The following is a 23729-nucleotide window of genomic DNA, read 5'->3' on the forward strand; positions in this document are numbered from 1 at the left end:
ACATTAGTTCTATATCACCTGGTTTAATATAAAAAATATATATATAAAGCTGCCTTTGTTACTAAAAAATTATATGTATTAGTGTTCTAAAAGAATTTGCTGTTAACCAGACATGTCAATCATAAAAACACAGATAACCTGCAATACATTTCTGGATGGTTTCAACAGACAGATGATTGGAAAAGTGAGTACATCTCATGGAGGTTCAATGTCTTGTAAAATCTCAGCAAACAAACATTTGATCCTCTTTGAAACAGAGTCCATACAGGGAAAGGAGGGAGCGTACTCTACAAAATTATGGCCAAAAACAAGTTTTTGTTGTAAGTTTTATGAAATAATAAAAAGCAAAACTTTCACAATTGAGATTTACGTGCACCTATATGTTACTTTAACCTTTAAATCCATAAAAATAGAATCTGGAGCTCCCAATTAGATATAAAACATTAGAAGCTAATAATCAGCTAACAGGTGGAAACTTTGACATGTCAGAGGTTACCTACAACCTCTATCCTATTTTCATTGACGCCTTTAATGTCATCATGTCAAGCTTAAAAAAGAAAAACTATTAGGTTAAGAAAAAAAGGTAGAGCTGCATACCAGTGTTTCAATTATATCACAGCAAAGAAAATAATTTATAAGTAATATATCAAAATAAAAAGTGGTCCTCCACCAAACCTTAGCCCCCAGGTTAGAAATTCTGATGCAAAAAAGACCAATTTAAAGATAAGGTGTGAAAACAACTGAAATATTGTGAGCATCTGTTAAACAGTCATGGTGTTAACTCTTCAGTTTTTTGTAAATAAAAGAATTGTGCATGAGCGAGGATTAGTTGGTTAAAAAAAAAAAGCACAATCTGTTTCTACCGAAAATTAAATCTGTTGAGCAGTAATTGTTTGGAAAAGTTGAAACATTAAAAAAATAATAATTTCCATGAGACATACTCACCTTCTTTACATGACTAGCTATCCTGGTCCTTGCTGATGAGATCCATACATGTGAGGGTCTCAAAAGTTCTGCTTCAGTGCAGAGAACGCCAGCCGTGGAAAGGTCCTCTGTTTGCACTTTCAGATTGAAACAGGGCAGATTATGATGCGGTCCTCCAACATCACACTGAGCACCAGGAAGATAAAGTAGAGAAGAAACATGGTGAAGCCAAGCCCCTTGTTCATCTTCCATTTACAAGCTGCGATGGAGATGATGACAAAGAGAAGCATGAGGAAGAGCAACACAATGGCACAGAAGAGCCCGTTGCTGCTGACGGCCACTGGAGCAAAACCATGGATGCCTGAGTACAAGAGCCACGGGACTGGTAAACTTTTGAGTTATAAACGAAGAAAGGAGTTGAAGAAAAAAGAAAAAAGAAAACAAGAAGTTAGTGGCATTTTCACCTTATTTAGAAAATAAGTAAGCAATAATAGATTTATCTAATGACGCTCACCCCACAGTAATGTCAAAGATGTTGCTGCCTACAGAGCTGGACACTGCCATGTCTCCCAGACCTTTACGAGCCACAATCACACTGGTGATGAGGTCAGGGATGGAGGTCCCTGCAGCCAGGATCGTTAGGCCCATAATCTCCTCTGAGATGCCAATAGTTTCTCCCACCTGCGTGGAGAAACCATGAGTTTGAAAGATGCTACAGAACTGGAATGGTTCTCACGTTTTTCTTGAAATTTAAAACATAAACTGAATATCCCTTTAAATCATAATCAGGTACAGAAGGGCTTAATTGAAAATAAGAATCAAATCATTCCATACCTGGATTTTGAGCTACTTTGTGTCCACGTACACAACCAAGAGGCAAAGCAAAACAAACTGACCTGATGGGCCCACCACACCATGAGGTAGGAAAAGATGGCGATCCACATAATAGAGCCGAGGAAAGTGAACACAAAGAACTTTCTGGATTTCTATTGGACAAAGTAAATGGGTGAAATGTGTGATTTTATGGATCATGGCTGATCTCTGTAAAAAGTCTGTGTCCTTAATGTCTCTTACCTGGTTGCGGACATCAGGGACAGTGAGCCACAGAGGGAAGACAATGGGCAACAGGAAGAGGTAGGTGGCTTGCTTACGTCGTGTCTCTGGCCAGCTTAAGGACAGAGGTTCATCTTCCTTTTCCTCTTCTTCCTCATCCACTTCCTCTTCCTCCTCCGCTTCCTCCTCCTCCTCTTCCTCCTCAGATTCTTCTTCACTAGACTCTTCACTTTCATCATCACTGTCCTCCTCATCACTGCCAGAATCATCTGAGCCTGACCCACCCTGTTCAGCTGGGACATCATCCTAAAGGGTAGAACACATCATGATAGATAACAGTAGAAGCACACAGACAAAACAGAAGCAAAGACATTTTAAGACAAAAGAGGCCAGTTGCAAAAAGTCAGAGCTCTGTACAGTGACTCTTACATAGACAGGTATCAAAGATTGACTTCTGGGCTTTTTGAAAGCCACCGGGACAGGATTGGGGAGTACCTTCTTGTCCTCTGGCTGTTCTTTCTTCTCTGTGTCTGTTGCTGGGGCAGCTTCTTGTTCTTTGGTCAGATCAGTTTTCCCTCCACTTCCTGTGAAAGGAATCCCAAACATTTGGTTCATTTCCTTGAAGTCTTATTCTCTCAACATGAACTCTAATGCAAAGACTGATGTACCAGATGCACAGAAGACTGCATGTTTTGAGTTAGCGCTGTCCTAATTGTTTTGATAGTTTTATTGTATGAACGTATCCTTACCTTGAGTAAAAATAAAAATGATTGTACAGTATATTGGAAATAATCTGATGCATTTTATTTATGTTACCTTGTAAATGCTTTATATTTATCTTCTGCAGTTGCTGCACTATGTTGTTGAGCAACATTTAGTGATGCAAATTTCCTCACAGTGCAATAAAATTCCAGTTACTTCTGCCAGTTTTCATTTGGTCAGTAAGTTTTATCTGGCTGGTGACAAAAAATGTCAAATAAATGCTGCTGATGACTTTTTATTTGTTTCTGAGTATCTATAAATTTATTGACAATTTATGAGAAATAGTATTTGAACAAATGTTTATACCCTTGACCAGACTAAGTGGTTAAGAAAATCGATGGATGGATGGATGGATGGATGGATGGTAGTATACTTTTTTGCAAGGTACAGTACTGTCCAATATGAACTTTTCTCCACAGACTGATTCTCATAGAACCTTGTCGACACCCACATAATTTTTACCTCCGCCAAAGAGGTTTTTACCTGCATTTATCTGTTTGTTTGTCTGTTTGTTTGTTTGTGTTCAAGATAACACAAAAAGTTATGGATGGATTTTCATGAAATTTTTTAGGAGTTGTTGGAAATGTAAAAAGGAAGAACAGATATAATGTTGGTGGTGATCCGGATCACCACTTGGATCCGAAAACTTTTTAAAGTCCTTTGCGGAGCTTTGCGCTCTCTAAGTACTTTTCTAGTTTCATGATGTTGTTTACTTTACCTAGATTACATATCCCATTGGTTTAATTGAATAAAATAAAATGCTTGAAAACCAGAGGAAGTAATGTTTCCGATTTGAAATAGTTTTATCTCATCCAACTTAGGTGGACTTTTAAAAATGCTAAATATTTTATTGACATGAAGAATTTCCTACTGAAATTGCTGAGTCTTTAGAATGACATTGATTGTACTGGCTAACCCTTTGGAAAAAGATCACCATTAAGATTGTTGAGCATAACAAACAACCAGAACAGAGAAAAATAACAACAAACCTTCACCTTAGTTTCACCGAAACAGCGATGTAAAACACCAAGCCAGGTGATTTAAAGAGAATAATGAACATTTTTGAGTGGCACAGAAATAAATGGGGATTGAAAGACTTGAAGATCACCCATTGTCTTTTTCATCTCTAGCACAATGTCTCAGGATCTTATGTTAACTATTTATGTTGTTTTCAGGTAGTCAAATAAACCTGTGCACTAAATAATATCTACCACAAGTAACTATATTATGTATTAATATACACAGATACATTACCATGCATGCAGCATCTGTTCAACTCTTTGATTTCTAAAGATGAGCAATTTTGATGATATGGCTTTAATATCAAACTGTATTTTGCAGTCTTCTTAATGATCAGCCTAAAAGGTTGAAAAAGGTCTCTGATTAGTAATTAACCATCATATTCTTTACTGTTACCTTCACTTTTGTCTTGAGCTTTTGGTTCTGACTTCTTTCTAGCCACACTTGTCAGAGATTCAGCCTTTTCTTTAAATTTCCCTATAAAAACAAAGCAAAAAAAAAACCAAGCAGGTTCAATGGAATTACCGTCATCAGAGTAAGATCATTACACACTAAATTATGAAAGAGAAGCAATCCATCTTGCATAAGCAGAGTCAGCACTATTAGGGCTGTTGCAAAGACCACAGCAGCGGTAAAAAATGAATGAGATTCTTGATGCAACAAGTTACACTTTTAAAGAAACTTGCAAAAAACTGATACATTTGTCCTTCGTGACGATACTGAGCTATCACAGATATAAGTTAAGAAAGTACAGGGTTGACACTTTTCCAAAATAAATACATGCAAACCGAGTTAAGATGCAGATAAAGATGACAAAACAGAAAGCGTTTGTCATACGTTGAGCTTTAAATCGTTCTTAAGTTTTATGAATGCACATGACATGACGTCTCCAGAGCGTGCACTGACTTATCACTAGCTGTGATCCACATTAATATAGGCTCATTCAAAAGCTGATTATTGTGCTGGAGTCATGGATCGTTTTCTGCCCTGAGGACTGTAAGTTGAGCCAACTGAGAGCAGGCAACACAGGAAAACAGTCAGACATGGCCCTAATGAGGGCAACCAGAGAATATAAAAATGTACTGTGAGATTCTTCTGGTATGATTTCCCTGGAATCACATCTAAAACTAACCTTAGAAACCTAACTTGGAAAAGTTTCTTGTTCATGAAAGACAGAACAGGCTCCATCCAACCCAACATTGTTTAACCAGCTATAATTAAATCTTTTCACATACTGTTATCTGTCTAACCTAACAGGAAACAAGTTTTGATATTATAGAGCAACAACGCCAGTGACAATGACTTTATGTTACTTTATGGCTCCAATAAAGGAACCTTCTATAGACTTAGGGTGGTGTTTATCTTCTTAGTATCAATCTGGACTTAGTGATGTCTTCATACGGGACACCTAGCTAATCCATTTTACAATGAGAAGCATATAGTACGCAGAAAATCTTTATAATAGAAGCTTCCAAGGTACACATTTATCAGTGAAGAGAGAATTAGTTGCAGTATTGTGGCACTCACCGTCTCCAAGGGGGTCTAAAGTGTGAATCATGAGTTGAAAGATGGTGTTTCTCATGGTGCTGTTGTGTAACGAAGCTGAACTTCCCCCTCGCTGAAGAGATGGCTTCAACTGGGGGAAAAAGATGGCTGAGGTCACGACAGCTACTTACTATACAGACAGTGAAACGTCACTGTTTGACAGTGATCTCCACTTGGATGTGAGGATATTCTTTATTACAAGTGCATGAACGTGATCGTGCACTTGCAGTGAGGTTCATATACATGATGCTATAATAGATGGAACTGCAGACAGACAAATAAAGTGAAAACACAAACATGTAGACAAAAGGTCAAAATAAACAATGTGATAACAGGGCATAATGGTGGTTTTTGTCACTCTTCTTGTTGGTTGATTGATGGATTTGTTTTATTTTATTTTATTTTTTTTACCTTTAACCGATTCTTGTCCTCTGGAACGGGAGGGGCATTATCTTCATCGTCCCCATTTGTCTGTGTGCAACAATGTTTTTTTCAGTGATAATTCATTTCATTTTTGGTAGAGTTGAAATATCATATATGTTAAATGGAATTATATATATATTACTTCTTCACAAACTGCACACATTTGGGCTCATACCAGCATTGCACGCCAGTAGTAGAGATGTAGCTGTGATCCACAATTTGTAAATAAATCTACCCTAAACCCACTTTAAAATTAAAAGCAGTAACATTTTACAGTGGAATGAAAAGGAGCAGCATTTTTAGTAGAACACCATTTCATTTGCATGCATGGAACCCAGTATCAGAAGCACGTACTGCTCAACAAAAGCTCTGATTTTGACCAAACTCTTCATCTTTACTTTGAGTAAAGTAAGCTTCAATCACATTTACCAAGGTTAAAGACAGTATATGTCGATGCTATAGTTTGTGCAGAGCTGCAGCTCCTCAGAGGATTAGTTGGAAGTGGCTGATCAGCTTTGGTTCGCCAAGGCCTACACTAGTAGCTACCACAAGTGCTGTTTCCCACTTTTGCCATTTCTGCATACAGAAAACTACAAGCTACAAGCAGATAAGATTATGCCAAAAGTAATGGCAAATGTGAATTTTGTGAATAAACTAAAATCTAACAAAAAAGAGACCAAATAATGCTACTTAATGACGTGCCATACTATTTGACAGTGCTGCTTTTAGGTAAATATAACTTAGCAGCACCTAAACGGGTGCCATGGTTTGGGTTTTTTTCCCCCAAGAATTTCAAAATAAGGTGTTTTGAACTAATAAAGACTAATACAGTTGGATTCTACAATGGTATACATGCTAATATATCTAAATGGACCTAAACAATGCCAAAGTTTGCAAAAGGAGAAAATCTCCTTGTGTTAACTACCTTAAAATAAGTTGTGTCAGAAGAGTGCTTACCTTTTCTGGTTCTTCCACCGCGATAACTTTCACAATGCTCTTGTGTTTGTGGAGTTGGGTCTTGAACGCTCGCTCCAGTTGCACATTGTACTTCATAAAGACGACATACAAACAGTAACCGGCCACCAGCATTGCACTCTCCCACCACAATATGACATTATCCAAGAAGAAGATGATTAGCATCATGAGATCAAATATGTAGAATGACACATCTCTGAAAAGTGGCCACCAGGTCAGATGAAGAATCTCCCGAGAAAACAAAGCACACATTCCAATCACAAACAAAATGTTGAAAACTGCTGAACCAACAATTGTGCCAATGCCAACATTGCTATGAGCAATGAAGACTCCTATCAAGGAGGTAAAAAGCTCCGGGGCAGAACCTCCTGCAGCCATGAAGGTGGCTCCTGCTACATCATCTGAGATAGCTAGTTTGTCTGTGATTACCCCCAGTGCAGGAACAAAGAACTCATCACAGACAATTGCAAGAGACACAAACATGTACATCATCCCCAAAATGTGGAGAACTACCCATCCTCGCCTGCGATCTTCAATAGAGAAGATGTCTTCAGGGTATTCCCCCTTGACATATGGGGCTTCACCAGGAGACGCTGGAGGGATGGTAGTAACTGGAGGAAATGGTGTGGGGGTCTCTGCTGGTGGTTCAGGGGCCACATATATGCAGTGTACAATAGTTCGGTTTGTGGTTGGCACCTGTGTAGATTCAGTGGGAGTGGTTACTTTGAAATCTGAAGTTGTATCAGTATTTGTTTTCATATCTGTATCTGCATCTGTATGATGTTCCACATGCATCGCTGGTGTTGTTGGATCTGTTGGCTCTATTTGAAGTGTTGCAGTGAAAAGTTCCTCCTCTACCCCAAGCTCCAATGTCGCCCCCTCTGCATCCTCTGTTGAACCTTCTCCAAAATCTTCTCCAATCTGAGGCATTGGCAAAGGTTCATATAATCGGGCACTGATGGACAGCTGGTAGAGGGTACACAGGAAAATTCCAGACAGAAGAAATAAAATCCGGCTCAGCTGCAGTCGCTTCCTCCTTATACAATGCATCTTCCTCCAAAGCAGTGTTGCTTATGGGTATGTTGAACTAGGCAGCATAAATGGGCTTTGGTAGAATCCAGGTCCCTCCCCAACAGACCATGGGGTAACAGAATTCAAAGCTTCAGTGGCAAGATTCATGTCACATGATTGACTTTTTGGAAAATCCAGCCTAAACACCAAAGATACCATTTTAAATATTCATGCATGCACTTGACACATAAAGTAGAGCCTAATTAGAGGTTTTCATCATAATGCCTGATTGTGATTTTCTACAAGAGTAATATGCTGAATTACAGAATTAACTGATAGAAAGGCAAAACAACACCATACAAAATGCCTCAAACTTCAATCTGAATAAAACTAACAAGACGCAGATTAACATCCTCATGAAATCCAATAACAAACAACCATGAATTTTGATTACAAACTGGCTTACCATGAATCTAAACTCTTGCCAGCTCAGGATTGGAAAAACAATTCAAAAATAGCTTTCCAGAGTTTGAGTTGCAGCGCAAATAAAAACTGGAGGCAATAGCCAAAGGGTTATGTAGGACAGACCAAGTCTTCACAAAGGATCAGCATAATACTTAACACCTGAAGTCTTCTAAGAGGATTACATGCATTGTCTCACTCTCACTTCATGAGGATATATTGGTGATAATAAAAGCAATGCAATTTTAAAGTTAAAAAATTATATAAATGGTTTCATGTTGATTAATATTAACATTCTGAATATTGTATGAAACTCCATTTTGACACTCTAAATTGCCCCTAGGAGTGAGTGTGAGCATGAGTGTGGTTGTTCGTCTCTCTGTGTGTGGCCCTGCGATGGACTGGCGAGCTGTCCAGGGTGTACCCTGCCTGTCGCCCAAAGCCAGCTGGGATAGGCTCCAGCTTCCCCGCGACCCTGAATTGGAATAAGCGGTTCGGAAAATGAATGAATGAATGAACTCCATTTTGAAATGCTTTATAGTAAATTACTCTCTATTGTAGCCCACTCATGTATAAAAAATCATGTATATATCAAAATTTGGCATTTACATAATTTTCTTTTTTAAAGTTTACTGAGTTTTTATCCAAAGTGCTAGAAAATAATCACATATAGGTATAATAGAGAAACATTTTTTTTAATGTATACTGCGTCCACCCGGAAAAAAGAAGGTGTGCATTTAAAATAGAATGCAATTTACCCAGGAGTGAAAACCCAATTTTTAAATAAATAAATCAAGACATGACTAAATATATAAATAAATGTTTGAAACATTGACATCTTTCACGTGCAACTCCAATAATTCTAATGTATTGACAGACTGCGCATCTAGACCTCACCCTGAGAGGAAGACAGGGAAAGGAAAAAAAGAAAAGGTCGACCATCTACCGACTTACTATTTTAATCAAAGGAAAAAAAAGAAAAACACAAATGAAACATGCTTATATTGAGCCTGTACTGCTTGTTATTATTGGATAATCAGCATGAGGGGAAAGAATAGAGTTTTGGAAAGTCTATTCACCCACACTTATTTATTTGATACTACATTACTGAATATTAATGCTAGAACTGATTCAAAATAGTACACCCTTAAACTCTATAAACCACAAATGCGAAAGGCTTTTCATGTAGAAATTTACACATTTTTGTTAGTTTAATAATTTCATTGACTTTTCTGTCAATTTTTTAGCCTCTAGAATTAATAACTTTGAATAAAATGATTGGATAAATGGATTTACGGAAGTCAGTGATCACATTTTGGGATTGAGTACTGAAAAATGGAGCAAATTGATATTAAATAGACCAATATGAGGAAGTTAACAGTTAGTTCAACTTTCCAGTTTCCTCAAAGTTAGTAAGTTTTCAAAATAAAACAAAGTGACGTAAAACAAAATTATCCACATTACACCTGAAATAAATAATATAGCATATAAATTTGTTTTTAAATCATTCAACATTGAGACCTTTAAAGGGGTTATATGCCTTTAATGTTCTTCATCTGTTTTAACAAGTACTAAACAAAGAGACAAAGGCCATTTGAGGGTAGATATTAAAGTTTTGTAGAAAAGAAAAAAACAAGAAGAGGTCAAAGATAAATGAAATCACCAAAAAAGTCAAATATGACTTATGTACCATATATGTAATGCAAATAGATTGTTGATAAATATGTTGATAAACATAATTTATTCTTATAAATATATTAAATATGCCGGGTTTGTGGGGGCTACAGTCTTATGAAACAGGCAGGTGCAGGAAAAAGCTTTTAACTAAAAGATTGAAGCCCGAGGTGGTAAAATAACATAACAAGACAAAAAATGACAATAAACTGGCAATCAGAAATGAAACCAAGGGTATACACATATGATTTAATAGGTATGGCCAATGAGCAAATCAAACCAGATGTACTACTGATGTACGACAATTGACAAGGGTAAAAACTACAAAATAAGACAGAACATATATATTTTTTCTTTGTAAATATATATATATATATATATATATATATATATATATATATATATATATATATATATATATATATTTAAGATAGATAGATAGATAGATAGATAGATAGATAGATAGATAGATAGATAGATATGCAACTATTATGTTAACCTTTCGAGAATTTAATGACATTCACAAAAGACAAAAACAAAACACAACAGTAATTTTAAGTTATGTAAGAAACTTAAAACAACTATTTCTAAATATCGTGGTTCACATTGCAGACTGTGAGAAGACAGTTTAACACTTAAATAATTTGCTTTTCACTGATGCATGATTTTATGTTTTTGTCTTCAATTTGAGTGAACACTACTTTAGTGACTGGAAAATGCACATGCAGACATGATAATACACACAAACATATTTGCATGAATACATTAACTGGTTAGTTTGGGAGCTTGAATGGCAACGTCTGCTATTTAAAATGTTAAAGAAGGTTAACACAAGCATGTTAAAAATCAAAACTTTATCCTTGTTATATGCAAAATCATATTCAAAACATTAAACCCTTTCACCAACAGGGCAGACAATGAAACGATATTCCAGCATTACGCTAACAATCAAAAACAGAAAGTAGAGCAAGAGCATGATGGAACCAAGCACTTTACTCATTTTCCACTTACAAGACATAATGGAAGTGATGGCTAAGAAAAGCATGAGAAAGAGAAGCACAGTGGCACAGACAAGCCCATTGCTGGTGACAGCCACTGGACTGAAACCATGGATGAATGAATATAGCAGCCATGGCAGCGGAAAACTATGGAATAAAGAGAGAGAAAAATGCAGGACAAACAAATCATATTACTGCATTCAACTGTCTAGTCCCCATTTTCCCAGATGACAGCTAAGGCTATCAACTGACCCCACAGTGATGTCAAAGATGTTGGAGCCCACATTGCTGGACACAGCCATGTCCACCAGCCCTTTGCGAGCCACGATCACACTGGTAATGAGGTCAGGGTTTAACATAGCTGCTGCAAGAAGGAGCACAAAATGTGGGATCCCAAAAGTCTCATCCACCTGTAAAAACATAAACCAATTAAACCAAGCAGAAACCACAGAATCCTTTTAATGATTTCACAGCTTTACTGTAAAAGTTTATCCGTTATTTAATACATCATAACCTTTAAAAAAAAAACCTGACCTGAAGGGCCCACCACATGCTGAAGCCGGAGAAGACGACCATCCAAAGGACAGAAACCAGATATGTCACCACATATAATTTTCTGGATTCCTGTGGGACAAAAAAAAAGATATAAAAACATATTTATCAACTGTGCCTCAAAACAGCATTTAAGGCACAGTTTACTGGAAATATCCACGTCTGTCTCACCGGTCTGCGAACATCAGGAACTGTGAGCCACAGTGGAAAGATGATGGGGAACAGGAGGAGGTAAATTGCTTGCTGGCATCTCGCCTCAGGCCATTGTAAAGACAGAGGTTTATCTTTCTTTTCCCTCTTCCTTTTATTTTCATCACCTTCTTTTTCACTGGGGCCACCGGTGTTTTTATTGCTGTCATCTTCACCACAGCCTGCAGGGCTTATAACACCATCCTCTCCTGAAGGCACGTTCCCCTCCGAGGCCGTTTGCTGAACATGAAAAAGGCATCCTTACAGTTACTGGCATGGCATCTACATTGTTTCAGTAACAATTTGAACACAGGTAAAGAGTATCTTTCTCCACTCGGTAGACATTCTTTTTCTGTCCTTTTACCCTCTGATGTAAAGATTGCCTGCGATGGACTGGCGAGCTGTACAGGGTGTACCCTGCCTGTCGCCCAAAGCCAGCTGGGATAGGCTCCAGCTTCCCCGCGACCCTGAATTGGAATAAGCGGTTCGGAAAATGAATGAATGAATGAATGTATGTAAAGATTGCACTGAACTTTTTACTTTGCTGTGACCCAGCAGGCCTCTTTCATCAACACTCATTAAGAGAAATGGGTGCATTTGTAGTTTAGCTTTTTTATGGACCTTTTTTTTTTACTGTAAAATGTAGAACAGGATAGCATTCCAGCCATTTTCACATGCTGATGCTCCTTTTAATTTGATCTAATTTAGTGCCTTTGGTACTTTGTCAAACTCATCAAAACAAACAAGAACATCATGTTTCTTCCTAATATATGATGTGTCTGCCTTTGTCCTTATTTTATCTTTAGGTAAATATTAAGGTCTTCACAAATTCAACTGCAAAGATTTACAATTCCTTTACAGATTAATACGTTCTGTTTTTAACAAATGGTTATACAAGTTCAGTTGTCTTCTAATTATCTACAATGCAAGGATTCAAGGATGCCTAGGTGTAACTTTTTTTTCCAGTTTCAGTTCAATTGCTAGACATAGCCCAACTCCTTTATTTATCTTAGTCTTTTTTCTCTTTAAAAAAAAATAAAATCAAGATTTAACAAGAGATTGTTAGTCAAAGGAGAATTTGGGGACAGAACACATCAGTTACTTGATGTAAGTGCTCAGTGCTTACCTCTTCATAATCCATGGCGATATCATTGGTCATAATGCTCTTTCGTTTGCAAACTTGGGTCTTGAATGTCTTCTCTGCTTGAGCATTAAATTTCATAAAGATACCATACAGAATAAAAGAGACTACCAGAATTAAACTTTCCCACCACATTATGATATTGTCCAAGAAGAAGGTGAATAGTAAGATCAGGTCAAATATGTAGAATGATACATCCCTGAAAAGTGGCCATTGGGTCAGACGAATAATCTCCCGAGAAAAAAAAGCACACACTGCAGTCACAAACAAAATATTGAAAACTGCTGAACCAACGATTGAGCCAATGTTCACACTGTTGTCGTTAATCAGAACTCCTATCAACAAGGAAATTAACTTTGGGATGGATCTTCCAGCAGCCATGAAAGTGGCTCCTGCTACATCTGTAGAAATGGCCAATTGGTTCATGATAACCTCTAACGCAGGAACAAAGAACTCCTTGCATACAATTACCATGGACAAAAACATGTAGAATAGCCCCAGAATGTGCAGGATCACCCATCCTTGTCTGCGATCTTCAAGAGAAAAAAGATCGACAGGATATATATATTTTTACATCTGGAACTTCACCAGCAGGAGTGGTAGCAGGAGTTGCAATTGACAGAAGAGTTTCCTGTGATGATGGACTCGTATCCATGTAAGTTACCACAAGATTCTCTTGTGTTGTTTTAGCAGTATACTTTAAACCATGTGTTGCAACGAGAGGTTCCTTGAGTCTTCTGGTTTCTATGGTAGTTTCTTCAACCCTCAACTTTGATTCTTCTCCATAATTATCACCAATCAGAGGTACTGGTAAAGGATAATCCAGTTGGGCACCAATAGTGAGTTGGTAGAGGGTACAGAGGAATATCCCAGAGCGAAGAAACTGAACTTGGCCCTGCTTCAGTTGCCTTAACCTAAACAAACTAACTTGCAGACTGTAAAACTCAAGCTGCAAAAATTGTTTGTTTAAAAGGCAAGTTTGCTTTTTACTCACAAGCAAACTGAGGTGACACAATCCAAACTTTAGTTGCCTGGTCAATTAACTTTTTTGGCCCCCTCGGAAAACCTGTGTAAACAAAAGGGAGAAATATAGTTCATGTGAGAAAAAAAAAAAAACAACTAATAAAAACACAGCATGTCTACCCATAACTGCATGCTGTATTTGCAAATAGTTAACGAAAGCCTATTTGTACAAACAAGCTTCAGTGCAACAACAAAGTCCTTAAACCAAGTCATACATTTATTGTTCAGAGATTTTTTATCTGCTCAATACTTATTCTCAAAGTAATCAGCCAAAAGGTGAGGAAATAACTAGTAAATTATGAAAAGAAATCGCTGTTATCTTTTATTTAATCTACATAATAATACATGTATGAATTGACTTACTTTCATCACACGGGCGTTTCCTCCGAAAATTCTGCTTTGTATCGGTGAAAAAACAAGATACTGTAATGTTACAACTGAATCTTTATATATCAAAGTCTATGGTGTACTTAAAGTGCGGACAGACGTTTGTACACATTTTCCACTAAATGGTGCATTAAGTAGAGGGCTGAGTTAAAAAAAAAAAAAAAAAAAAAAAACAACAAAAAACATATTCGATGTTGATCTCACTCCCACCGCCCCTATTTCTGCGAATAAAAAACAAAACAGTAAATTTGGTCTGACAGTCACAAAATTTACGATTAGCATTAATCGAGGTAATCCGGTTTTAAAGTAACTAATCCTCCACCTGTTAATTCTTTATAACTACTTTTAAAATATATGTAATAATAATCCAAAACACATAGGAACTATGTATTCATGACTAAATACACTTATCCGGAGGGAAATATCGGTGCACATCACAACACAAGAGTTGTATAGGAAGCAAAACGCGAAATGGTGAAGGGGTTTTAATCGAGTAACGTATCTTTTCATTTAATAGTATCATTACATGTAATTAGTCTTTCATATTCCATGGATAGTAATCTAAACATCTTATTAATTTGGGCTTTTGTCGTTGCTTTGCAGGATGCTAACTAACTAGCAAACAGTAGCTAGCAGTCCTGTGTTAACATGTTCCTGTCTTTGTAGCCTTTAACTCATTAAACAAGTGTTGTTTGTTTAAACCTTGACGACAACAGCTGTCCTAAAGAAGGATCTCGGTAGTGACACATCAGGGACACAATATAAGACAGGTTAAGCCCATTTCGACTGTCCCATTCTCCATCAGCAGTAGGCCATGCCTACCGTGATCTTGATGGACGTGTCCCTGTCCATGACACGACCCGTGTCTCTGGACGGCAGCGAGGAGTTTCAGAGGAAGAACCTGGCTGTCCACGGACTTAACATGCTGTTTGAGCACATGGCTTCAAACTACCGTCTAGAATTCACAGCGCTGATGGCATTTTCTTCACTCTGGGAACTATTGGTACCTTTCACAAGGGACTACAACGCATTACAGGTAAAGGGTGCCTTACATGTTATATTTGTGTTAAAAGCCAAAGCACATTGGTGACTTTTCTAAATTACTGTGTGTCAGTTTTTTGTTTTTTTTTTAAAGAAAAAGACCTGGGATTAAATATATTTTCTTCTTCTCTGTAGGAAGCCCTAAGCAGCCTAGAGGACTATGATAAGACGTGTGTTGAATCAGCTCTGAATGGAGTTAGTAACGTTGTTCAGCAGGAGTGGGGCAGTGCTTGTCCCTGTCAGGTATATTGACAAGCTGTTTTTAACTACTACTATAATTTTTACATGCAGCAATATGTATATGATTAAATCTGTTCATCCTATATAAGTTTGTGTTCAGCAGAAAGAAGTTGATGCTTTTGCTAAAGTACTATTCTGAGGTTCATTTGTTACGTTTTGTGTGATGTACTACACTTATTTTTCACTACATATCAAAGGAAAGTTTTGTACTTTAAACTCCTTTACATTTTCCTGACAGCTTTGGTTTACTTCAAACATTTAGATTGTACACAATGAATACTTTTAACAATCTTTTAAAAGATAATACAGTGTTTAAGGGGTTTTCAACATGCCTGCTTCAGTCATATCACAAAAAGCAGCGCTTAGGTAGGGATTGCTAATAGGTCCTCTAAGAAACAGCATCCACAAAAAATTAAATGAAAACAAAGAAGTGTTCACATGATCCAAAAAGTCCATTAAACTTTAAAAAGATTGTGCATCAGATTTGTTATTTTATTCTCTCCAATAAAATTTATCATCTTGATGCCACCAGATTCATCTGGTGCACATAATGTAGGTCAAACTACGTCCAATTTTAGCAGCTAAACTAACATGATGTTTACAAACTGACTCAGTAAAGTGCTATATTTATTAACGTTTCAGTCAAACACACTAAACCATTACTTGGTATTTAAATCCATTATTTTGTGCCATTTCACAGATTTCATAAATTGCACAGATTTACTTTTGCAGAAGTAGAATATTCATGCAGCAAAGAATATGAATCCTTCTCCAGTAATGTTTATGCACTCCCCTATTTTTTCCTATAGGTGGTGCTAGTTACAGATGGATCTCTTGGCATTGGAAAGGGTTCCCTGCGTCACTCTCTCCAAACCCTGAAACAACGACGGGATGACAAAAAGTTCCCACTTCCTTTCCCTTTCCCTACCAAACTGTATATCATGTGTATAGCCAATGCAGAAGAGGTACAGAGCTTTACCTTTTTGTTTGTTAATCTCTAATTTATTAAAGGGAAAAGTGATCACTCAGTGTAAATGAATGAAGAAAATATGATCAGGTGTGATCCATATTAATTTGCACATCATTTTCCCAGTTTGAGTTCAGAGACTCTACTTGGCAGCATTATCGTAGAAATATTACTTTATTAGATAAGTTAGAGAATGCCAGATTTCCGCTTTTATAGTTGTTTGTACACACTTCTTTCAACATTTTTGATCCACAAATCCTAAAATCTTTGTCAGAAAACGGTCACATTACACCTGTCATGTACCATTGTAGTTACAAATGACTGACGCCATGGACAACTTGGAGGAAGTGCTTCGTCTCAGTGGAGGGGACGGACAGATATTCACCATGGATGGACCACTTTGCATGAAGAGTGTCCAAGCCATGTTTGGGTTAGTTTATTGCTGAAAAAGTTGTGCAAGAGTAATTGCATTTTCATCTTTTAAAGGTATAGTTGAGGTATAGTATTATTATTATGTACATGTCCCCAGGAGGCTGATAGATTATGCATACTCCCCCTTCCATGCGGTGCTGCACTGTGGGAACCTGTCGTCAGATGTTCAGGTGTTCCCTCGTCCTGAGCCCGTCGTGGTGGATGAAGAAGTGGAGCCCATGCCTCGAATAGTCAGTACAGGTACTGAGCAGACTTTACACATTATAAATAAAGATAAGTTTAAAAGATTATAAAAGATTATATATCTGAAATTTTTTTTTTTTTTTTTTACACCTTTCAGATCTGGAAATTGTGGGGTTCATTGAAATTGCTGACATTTCCAGTCCTCCTGTAATATCCAGACACTTGGTACTTCCAATTGCTGTGATCAAAGGTTTGTTTTCATATTTTTACCATATCATTTAGTTCATATACTAACATATCATTAACAGATTCATTCTTGCTGAAATACGCGGAGTTAAACAGAAAAAACATTGATTATCAGATATTAACTTTCTATTTTGTGTTTACATATTTTAATAAATGTTGGTGACTGTGATGAAAATAAATTGTTTTCGATAAAAAAGATCCTGTCTTTAGTCGGGACAAAATAAAAAAAAGTTTCAAGTTTTAAAAAGCAATGAGTGAAAATGGGGGGAAAATAAAGGAAACATACTCCCTGAACCCCTACATAAAATCAAGTCAAACTTTATTTATATAACACTTTTTGTCCAAAAAAGTACAACAGAAAGTGCTTTACAAGATAAAATAAAATGAAAAAGAAAATAACAGCATATAATGAAACCTGAGTCCCCCACCTCCAGCCCAACCTATAGGTGGAAAACCACCTATAGGAGGCAATCCACACAGAGACGTTGCAGTCTGCGGCCGCAGGTAGCGCTACCACGGAGACCACCCCGACCCGAATAGACCAGAATAGACTCCACACGTGGTGCAGAGCCCCCCAGGTCCCTGTACCTGGGAATCAGACAGTTTCAAGTGTAAGGGCCCCAATTAGGAAGCACTGGAGCTAAAAACTTAAATTAAAAGACAGCAAGAAAATATAATAACAAGAAAAAGATACAATAATGACAAACTATACAAAAATTTTGGATTTTCAATGAAAAACTTTAAAGGTTGAATAGTCATAAAGTGTACATAGATTAATAGGAAGAAGATAAATAGATAAAAATCATTAAAAATATCTGAGATTTTAGAATAGTAAAATAAAAGAAACACAAGAGTAAGTGAAGACCGTTAATACGCCACTGATGACGTGATTATTTTTTACTTGATTTTCAGATGTGGATGAAGTTGGTGCAGGAGCCACGGATGAGCTGGAAGAGGAACCTTCTGCCAGCCAAATGGCAGGCAAAAGTCCAAATTTTTGTGTTCTTCTACATGGAAGTCTAAAGGTTGAGGGAATGGTGGCACTGGTCCAGCTGGGGTAAGCTATAATAGATGTAAAAGCCTTTCTTCAGAATAAAATAAATAACTCCTGCTATGCACATTTACACAATAATAGAGAATACGTTTTATAAACAGGTGGCTAAACTAGGTTTCCTTTTTTATCTCAGGCCAGAGTGGTATGGTATGTTGTATTCACAAGCAGACAGCAAGAAGAAATCAAACCTGATGATGTCTCTGTTTGAGCCTGGGTCAGAGCCTCTGCCTTGGCTGGGCAAAATCTCATATTTGGGACCAATTTCAGGTAACCTTTCCCCCCCTAAAATATGTACAATTTCTTTACAAACACAAACTAATTGTTTTCTTTGGGTTTGCAACACATCGATACAAGTTCTCATTATACTGCTGAAAAACTCCATGATAGTTTCAAAAACTCTTCGTGACATTTTTGAGAGATTGTGTAACTTACCATTAAACATGACGCTCTAGCCCTTCTGTGAATAAATGATTGTGTCGTCCAGAAGACCAAAGGGCTCTGTTTGTGTATATAATCATGCAGTTAATAATTATCCACCTTACTGCTTTGATCGTCATGTGGCGGATCGACTGTCCTCATTTTGATGTTCCGTGATCTTCTTGGTATTTTAGAGGCTGCAGAAAATCCATACGGTGAGGACGACAGTAAAAGTCCATTCCCTGTGCAACCACAAGTCAAAAGAAGCTATGCCCAGAATGTCACTGTGTGGATTAAGTCCAGTGGACTACAGGTGCTCTTTAATCACTGTTTATTTGCACTGTTAATTGTTGGAGAAAAGACTCATTAAGTAAATGCAGAGGATTTTTAACAAGTTTTTAAATCTGATCAAAATAACTTCTCAGAAAAGAATAAGATATCAGCTCAAAAAATGTGTTGGTTGCTGCTAACTAATCAGCAAGCTAATTTGCCTCCAGTTACAACTGCTGACTTCTCTTTGTAGCTGGTTTATGCTTATTGATATTCCACTAACTCGCATATCTTTTAAAAATCAGAAGCTTTTTTAATTGCAAGTAGGTCTTTTTGTTAATATCCAGTTTATCCAAACAAAACAGATATGTCCCATCACCACAAGTCCAACATTTAGTATTGCTGAATCCAAATTAAATGCACAGGGGGTTATATATGTCCAGCATCTACAACATCTCATAATCATATAATGCAACAATTTGTGCTATGGCAACCTTTCCCTATTTTTAGCCATTCATATTGTATTACTTGAACACAGTGCTACAGTTTTTATTATGCTCTTCGCTAAATTCATTTGATTTTCACCTACCTGGATTGTTTTCATATCGAGTCATTTCCTGTGATCAGACTTATTTTTATTATTGCACAGACTGATGTCCAGAAGATCCTTAGGAATGCAAGGAAATTGCCAGATAAAACACAAACCTTTTACAAGGTAGGTTTGGCTGAATTATCTTTCAGCAATGAGAGATAAGATTAGACTTCATTGTATAAAATATATGTAACTTATGCTTTGAATCTGTCAGGAGCTGAACCGTCTGCGAAAGGCTGCTTTGGCTTTTGGTTTTTGGGAGCTCTTGAAGGGAGTGGCTGATCTGCTGGAGAGGGAGTGCACCCTTCTGCCAGACTCTGCCCATCCTGATGCTGCTTTCCAGCTCACCCATGCTGCACAGCAGCTCAAACTAGCCAGCACTGGTGACTCGCAGTACGCTGCTTTTGATCACAACATTGCTCCCATGCACACTGATTTCTCAAGCTGAGCCAGGTTGTGTGAATGCACTGAAGATGGAGCAGCTTGCGCCAGCATGGACTGATGCAGGGCAGCACTGGATTTTTCCAGAATGTCTGTGGGTTTTTTTTTTTTTTTTTTTTTGTGAAAATAAGTCAAATGGACAAATGAAACCATTAAGTGTCTGTAAATATTTTTCCTTAAACATTTTTCTATGTTTTTTTTTTTTGTTTGTTTTCTTTTTAAATTGGTCAGATTGAAATTGAATCATCTTTCCGTATTATAACACCCACAAATACAGGACCTGTAAAAATTCAAGTCGTTGTCAAAATAAAACAGCAGAGTGAGACGCTGCCTACAGTTTTGAAATTGTTGGGTATTTTGGGCACATAATACTTTATATTTCATTAAACACCAGAATATATTTCCCTGAGTTTTGTGTGATGATTTAGAAATAACTGGGGATATTGTTTGGTCATTTATATAACAGTTATTTATAAATTAAAGCAGTGTCTCCTCAGTGCTCACAGCATTCCTGCAAGTCAAAATGCAACATTTAAAAAAGCAGGGAAAAAAAAGAAAGTTGAACAAGGGATGTTAAGCACTGTGGCTTTTCACATTTCTTCAATCTATGACACTGATACTTATCAGTACTTGATAACTAGTATGTGTCTATGCAGTGATAAAATACTGCGTTAGCTGGAGGGAGTTTGAATACAAATAACTAAGTCGACAGGAAACCAGCTTTGGAAAAGAAAGCATTGTAAAACAGAACTGAAATGGCTTGAGCAAGGTGATCTTAAAGTCTTCAGAGAAAAGCAGGCAGCAGAGGTGTTTGAGAATGTTGTTAAAGAGTTTTAATTTGCTTTCCTCTTCTTTGTGCGAAAGCGCCTCTTCCTCAGCTTGTAAAGGTGACGAAAGTTGATCAAAAGACCTGAAGAGGGGAAAGGAACAATTCTGATATCAAAATTGAAATAGGAACAAATGATAAATATCAAGATACGTGGTTTTATGGTGACTTACCTAAAAACATAAGGACAAGATAGATGTGGAGAACATGGGAGAAGTTGATAGAGGTACCGATGGCTTTTGGCAGAGGAATGCTGAAGAGTTTGGTTTCATCAAAAATGGGAATGGACTGTATCACTGCAACAGCTATGCAGGATGGAGATATTAATTAACATAATACATGAATGTATAGAAATTTGTATTTAGAGAAAAGCAAACATGCTCACCTTCTGCTAAAACACCTAATGGATACAGGGGTATCCAGACTGTGTAACGCAGCCAGGTGAGGGTTTTCCACTCTGTATTTAAACAGCCCAGCATGTAAAATGGATACCTGAAATTACAGCACCATGTTGGCTTTAGGCCGAGATGTAATTGCAATCAACCAACTCACATGTTTCCAGAACAATGCATCCTTGTAACAGTGTTATGACTACAAATGTTTCATCTATTTCCAACATTGTATAAAATTTTCTGTGAAAGGGGAGAAAGTGTTCACAAGTTTGGTAAGATATTATTTGAAAAGGGGAATTTGTATAAAAAAACAAAACAAAAACAAACCTCTTTTTACCATTACTACTGATTATGGCCAAATTCTTACCTAAAAATCTCGATAGCACTCCACAGATAGAAAACAAAGAACACAACTGGCTGGTTGTGCATTTCCTCCAAACTTCCAAAAATGATAAAGAGGATAAAATTCCTTCCAACCACCTAAAAAAAAAAAAAAAAGGACCAAAATAAGATTCTGTATAACAAATATATTCTAAAACTCACACAAAGCAACCTTTTTTACCTGTATAACAGTGGGGATGACACCTGTCCGGACTACACCAAAAGCAGCATTCAGGACCTCAACGGATGCCAGGATCTGGCAGAAGAACATCACGTCCGATATTGTGTGAAATGTGTCGTAAAGAGAATCTGAAAGGTTTCAGATACAAGTCTTATTTACAGGCTTTTTGTCATATTTACAACCAAAACTAAAAAAAAAAAAAAACTTTTACTAACAACAGTGGAATACTTCATACCTTTGCCAAAAATAAAAAGCCGCACAGTCATGTTAACAAAGATCCATGAAAATCCAAGAAACTGCACCAAGTTATAAATGAACAAAAAGCCAGTTTTCAGGCTGATGAACCCTAGAAGCAATGAAGAAGCAAAATGACAGCTGAACACAAAGTACATCCAGTGTTTAATTTTTCTTTAACAATTGAAAATAATGCAAAAAACTTTTAAATCACCTGATAGAATATGTGCTGTCATGTAAAGTATTAACACTTACCTTCTTGTTGATGCCTGAGAGCTCTTAGCCTGTTCCTTCTCTCCTCCTAAAAGATTAAAAAATGGATGGTATTTATTTTGTACAATTATTTCAGCAATAGTGGCATTTTGTGATATTTAGTCTGAATGTTATTTAACACAACTGGGAAAAAAAAGCACAGTGACTACAAAGAAAAAGGGTCACTGATGAAAAAACACTGAATCTCACCTTTTCCCGGATCTCCATCTCAGCATCTGACTCGTCTAGCCAGCGGTCAAAGTCTGGTGCCAGAAAGACAGGTTTACGCTCCTGCACAGTCAGCCTTTCCCACCAGCCTCGCTTTTCTTTCTGCACGGTGACGTTTACCTGCCGCTGTGTTGACTTGTGGCTCACCTGTGCATACAAAGCCATTGAATGAATACAGACAAAACAGACAGGTACAAATGTGAAAATGGGGAATTTAAAATGAATACATACCTCTGACTTCACTGGTAAGAGAAACTCCAAGTTGAACTCATATTCATTTTGTCCCTTTGCGCCACGCCCTTGGGCTACACATAAGATGAAAAAAAAAGTCACATATCTGTTTTTTGTGCTGCTTTCGCATCAAAATGTAGAAGGAAATTAAATATCTCACCTCGGAATTGAAGGACATTTTCATGCACTTGGACATCAATATTCTGCAGACAAATGAGCAGATGATGAGCATATTTCTAATTTAATGAGTTTAAGAACAACTTCCTGTGTTGTGCATTACAATACATTACTGCAAGACTGATTAGTCAGATCGAAATTAGGATAAGATCAGTTTAACAAAATAAATGTAAGATTTATTCACCAGTTACATTAATTTCCTTCATTGGAAAACTATTAGGGAAATAAGTTCTTTGACAGTTTCACAGAAACAACATATTAAAACTAAAAAATAAAATACTAAAATGATCGATAAAAGTGTTAAGGTGAGCTAACATCGTTCCCTCCCGTGGTGCCAAAGGGCATGCACGTGTGACCGACAGAACACACACACACACACACACACACACACACACACACACACACACACACACACACACACGTTTTCTTTAAACCCCGACACCACTAATTCCTTACACAGATAAGGTTTGGTGAGGTCAAACCTGGCAACTATTGACACGAGTATTGTAAAGATTTTTTTTTTACACCTAAAATAATTTTTGTAGTTATGTTCCAACATGCAAACAGAAAAGCTCACTTTTTAAAAACGTACAAGCCTGATTTGATATTCACCCTCGGAAGCATAAAATGAAGCTTTGGCAGCTCAAAAATGCAGGAAGGAAATATATTAACGCTCACCTGAGCATCTGTCAGTTCTACTCGCAGGTAAATTTCTTCATGGCGTTGAGCCCAGTAAACAAGAGGTGTGAGTGTCATTGCTGACTTTTTACATTGGCTGTTTATAATAAAAACGGAATGTGGGATT

The 23729-nt window shown here is 37.1% G+C and overlaps 4 protein-coding genes across 4 annotated transcripts; 1 reads left to right on the plus strand and 3 right to left on the minus strand.

The window, feature by feature from the left end:
• Positions 1-1064: 1064 nt before the first annotated feature.
• On the minus strand, positions 1065-7752 carry LOC306760868 (sodium/potassium/calcium exchanger 1-like; the record flags this gene model as incomplete). The annotated part of the gene is made up of 9 exons (XM_079246901.1): positions 1065-1314; positions 1439-1605; positions 1821-1910; positions 1999-2283; positions 2473-2561; positions 4156-4236; positions 5287-5395; positions 5716-5775; positions 6685-7752. 9 exons carry the CDS (start codon positions 7750-7752, stop codon positions 1065-1067), a joined length of 2199 nt encoding a protein of 732 aa, XP_079103027.1.
• Positions 7753-10980: 3228 nt separating this feature from the next.
• LOC306768993 (sodium/potassium/calcium exchanger 1-like) lies at positions 10981-12747 on the minus strand (the record flags this gene model as incomplete). Its single annotated transcript, XM_079257493.1, has 4 exons — positions 10981-11257; positions 11382-11471; positions 11571-11828; positions 12715-12747. The coding sequence occupies 4 exons, from the start codon at positions 12745-12747 to the stop codon at positions 11048-11050; spliced, it is 591 nt and encodes a 196-aa protein (XP_079113619.1). The 3' UTR covers positions 10981-11047.
• A 1876-nt stretch (positions 12748-14623) lies between these two features.
• ints14 (integrator complex subunit 14) lies at positions 14624-20431 on the plus strand. Its single transcript, XM_079259827.1, has 12 exons — positions 14624-14637; positions 14867-15175; positions 15316-15423; positions 16230-16385; positions 16699-16817; positions 16917-17059; positions 17160-17252; positions 18161-18305; positions 18436-18569; positions 18914-19032; positions 19639-19704; positions 19796-20431. The coding sequence occupies exons 2-12, from the start codon at positions 14954-14956 to the stop codon at positions 20027-20029; spliced, it is 1539 nt and encodes a 512-aa protein (XP_079115953.1). The 5' UTR covers positions 14624-14637; positions 14867-14953; the 3' UTR covers positions 20030-20431.
• Positions 20432-20816: 385 nt separating this feature from the next.
• Positions 20817-23694, minus strand: hacd3 (3-hydroxyacyl-CoA dehydratase 3). The gene is made up of 11 exons (XM_079261013.1): positions 23603-23694; positions 22908-22950; positions 22748-22821; positions 22499-22663; positions 22292-22337; positions 22038-22148; positions 21803-21930; positions 21608-21720; positions 21234-21340; positions 21022-21153; positions 20817-20932 (listed from the first exon to the last, which is right to left on the minus strand). The coding sequence occupies exons 1-11, from the start codon at positions 23678-23680 to the stop codon at positions 20856-20858; spliced, it is 1074 nt and encodes a 357-aa protein (XP_079117139.1). The 5' UTR covers positions 23681-23694; the 3' UTR covers positions 20817-20855.
• Positions 23695-23729: the final 35 nt, after the last annotated feature.

This window comes from Telmatherina bonti, assembly GCF_933228915.1.
Source record: "Telmatherina bonti genome assembly, chromosome: 2".
NCBI lineage: Eukaryota > Metazoa > Chordata > Actinopteri > Atheriniformes > Telmatherinidae > Telmatherina > Telmatherina bonti.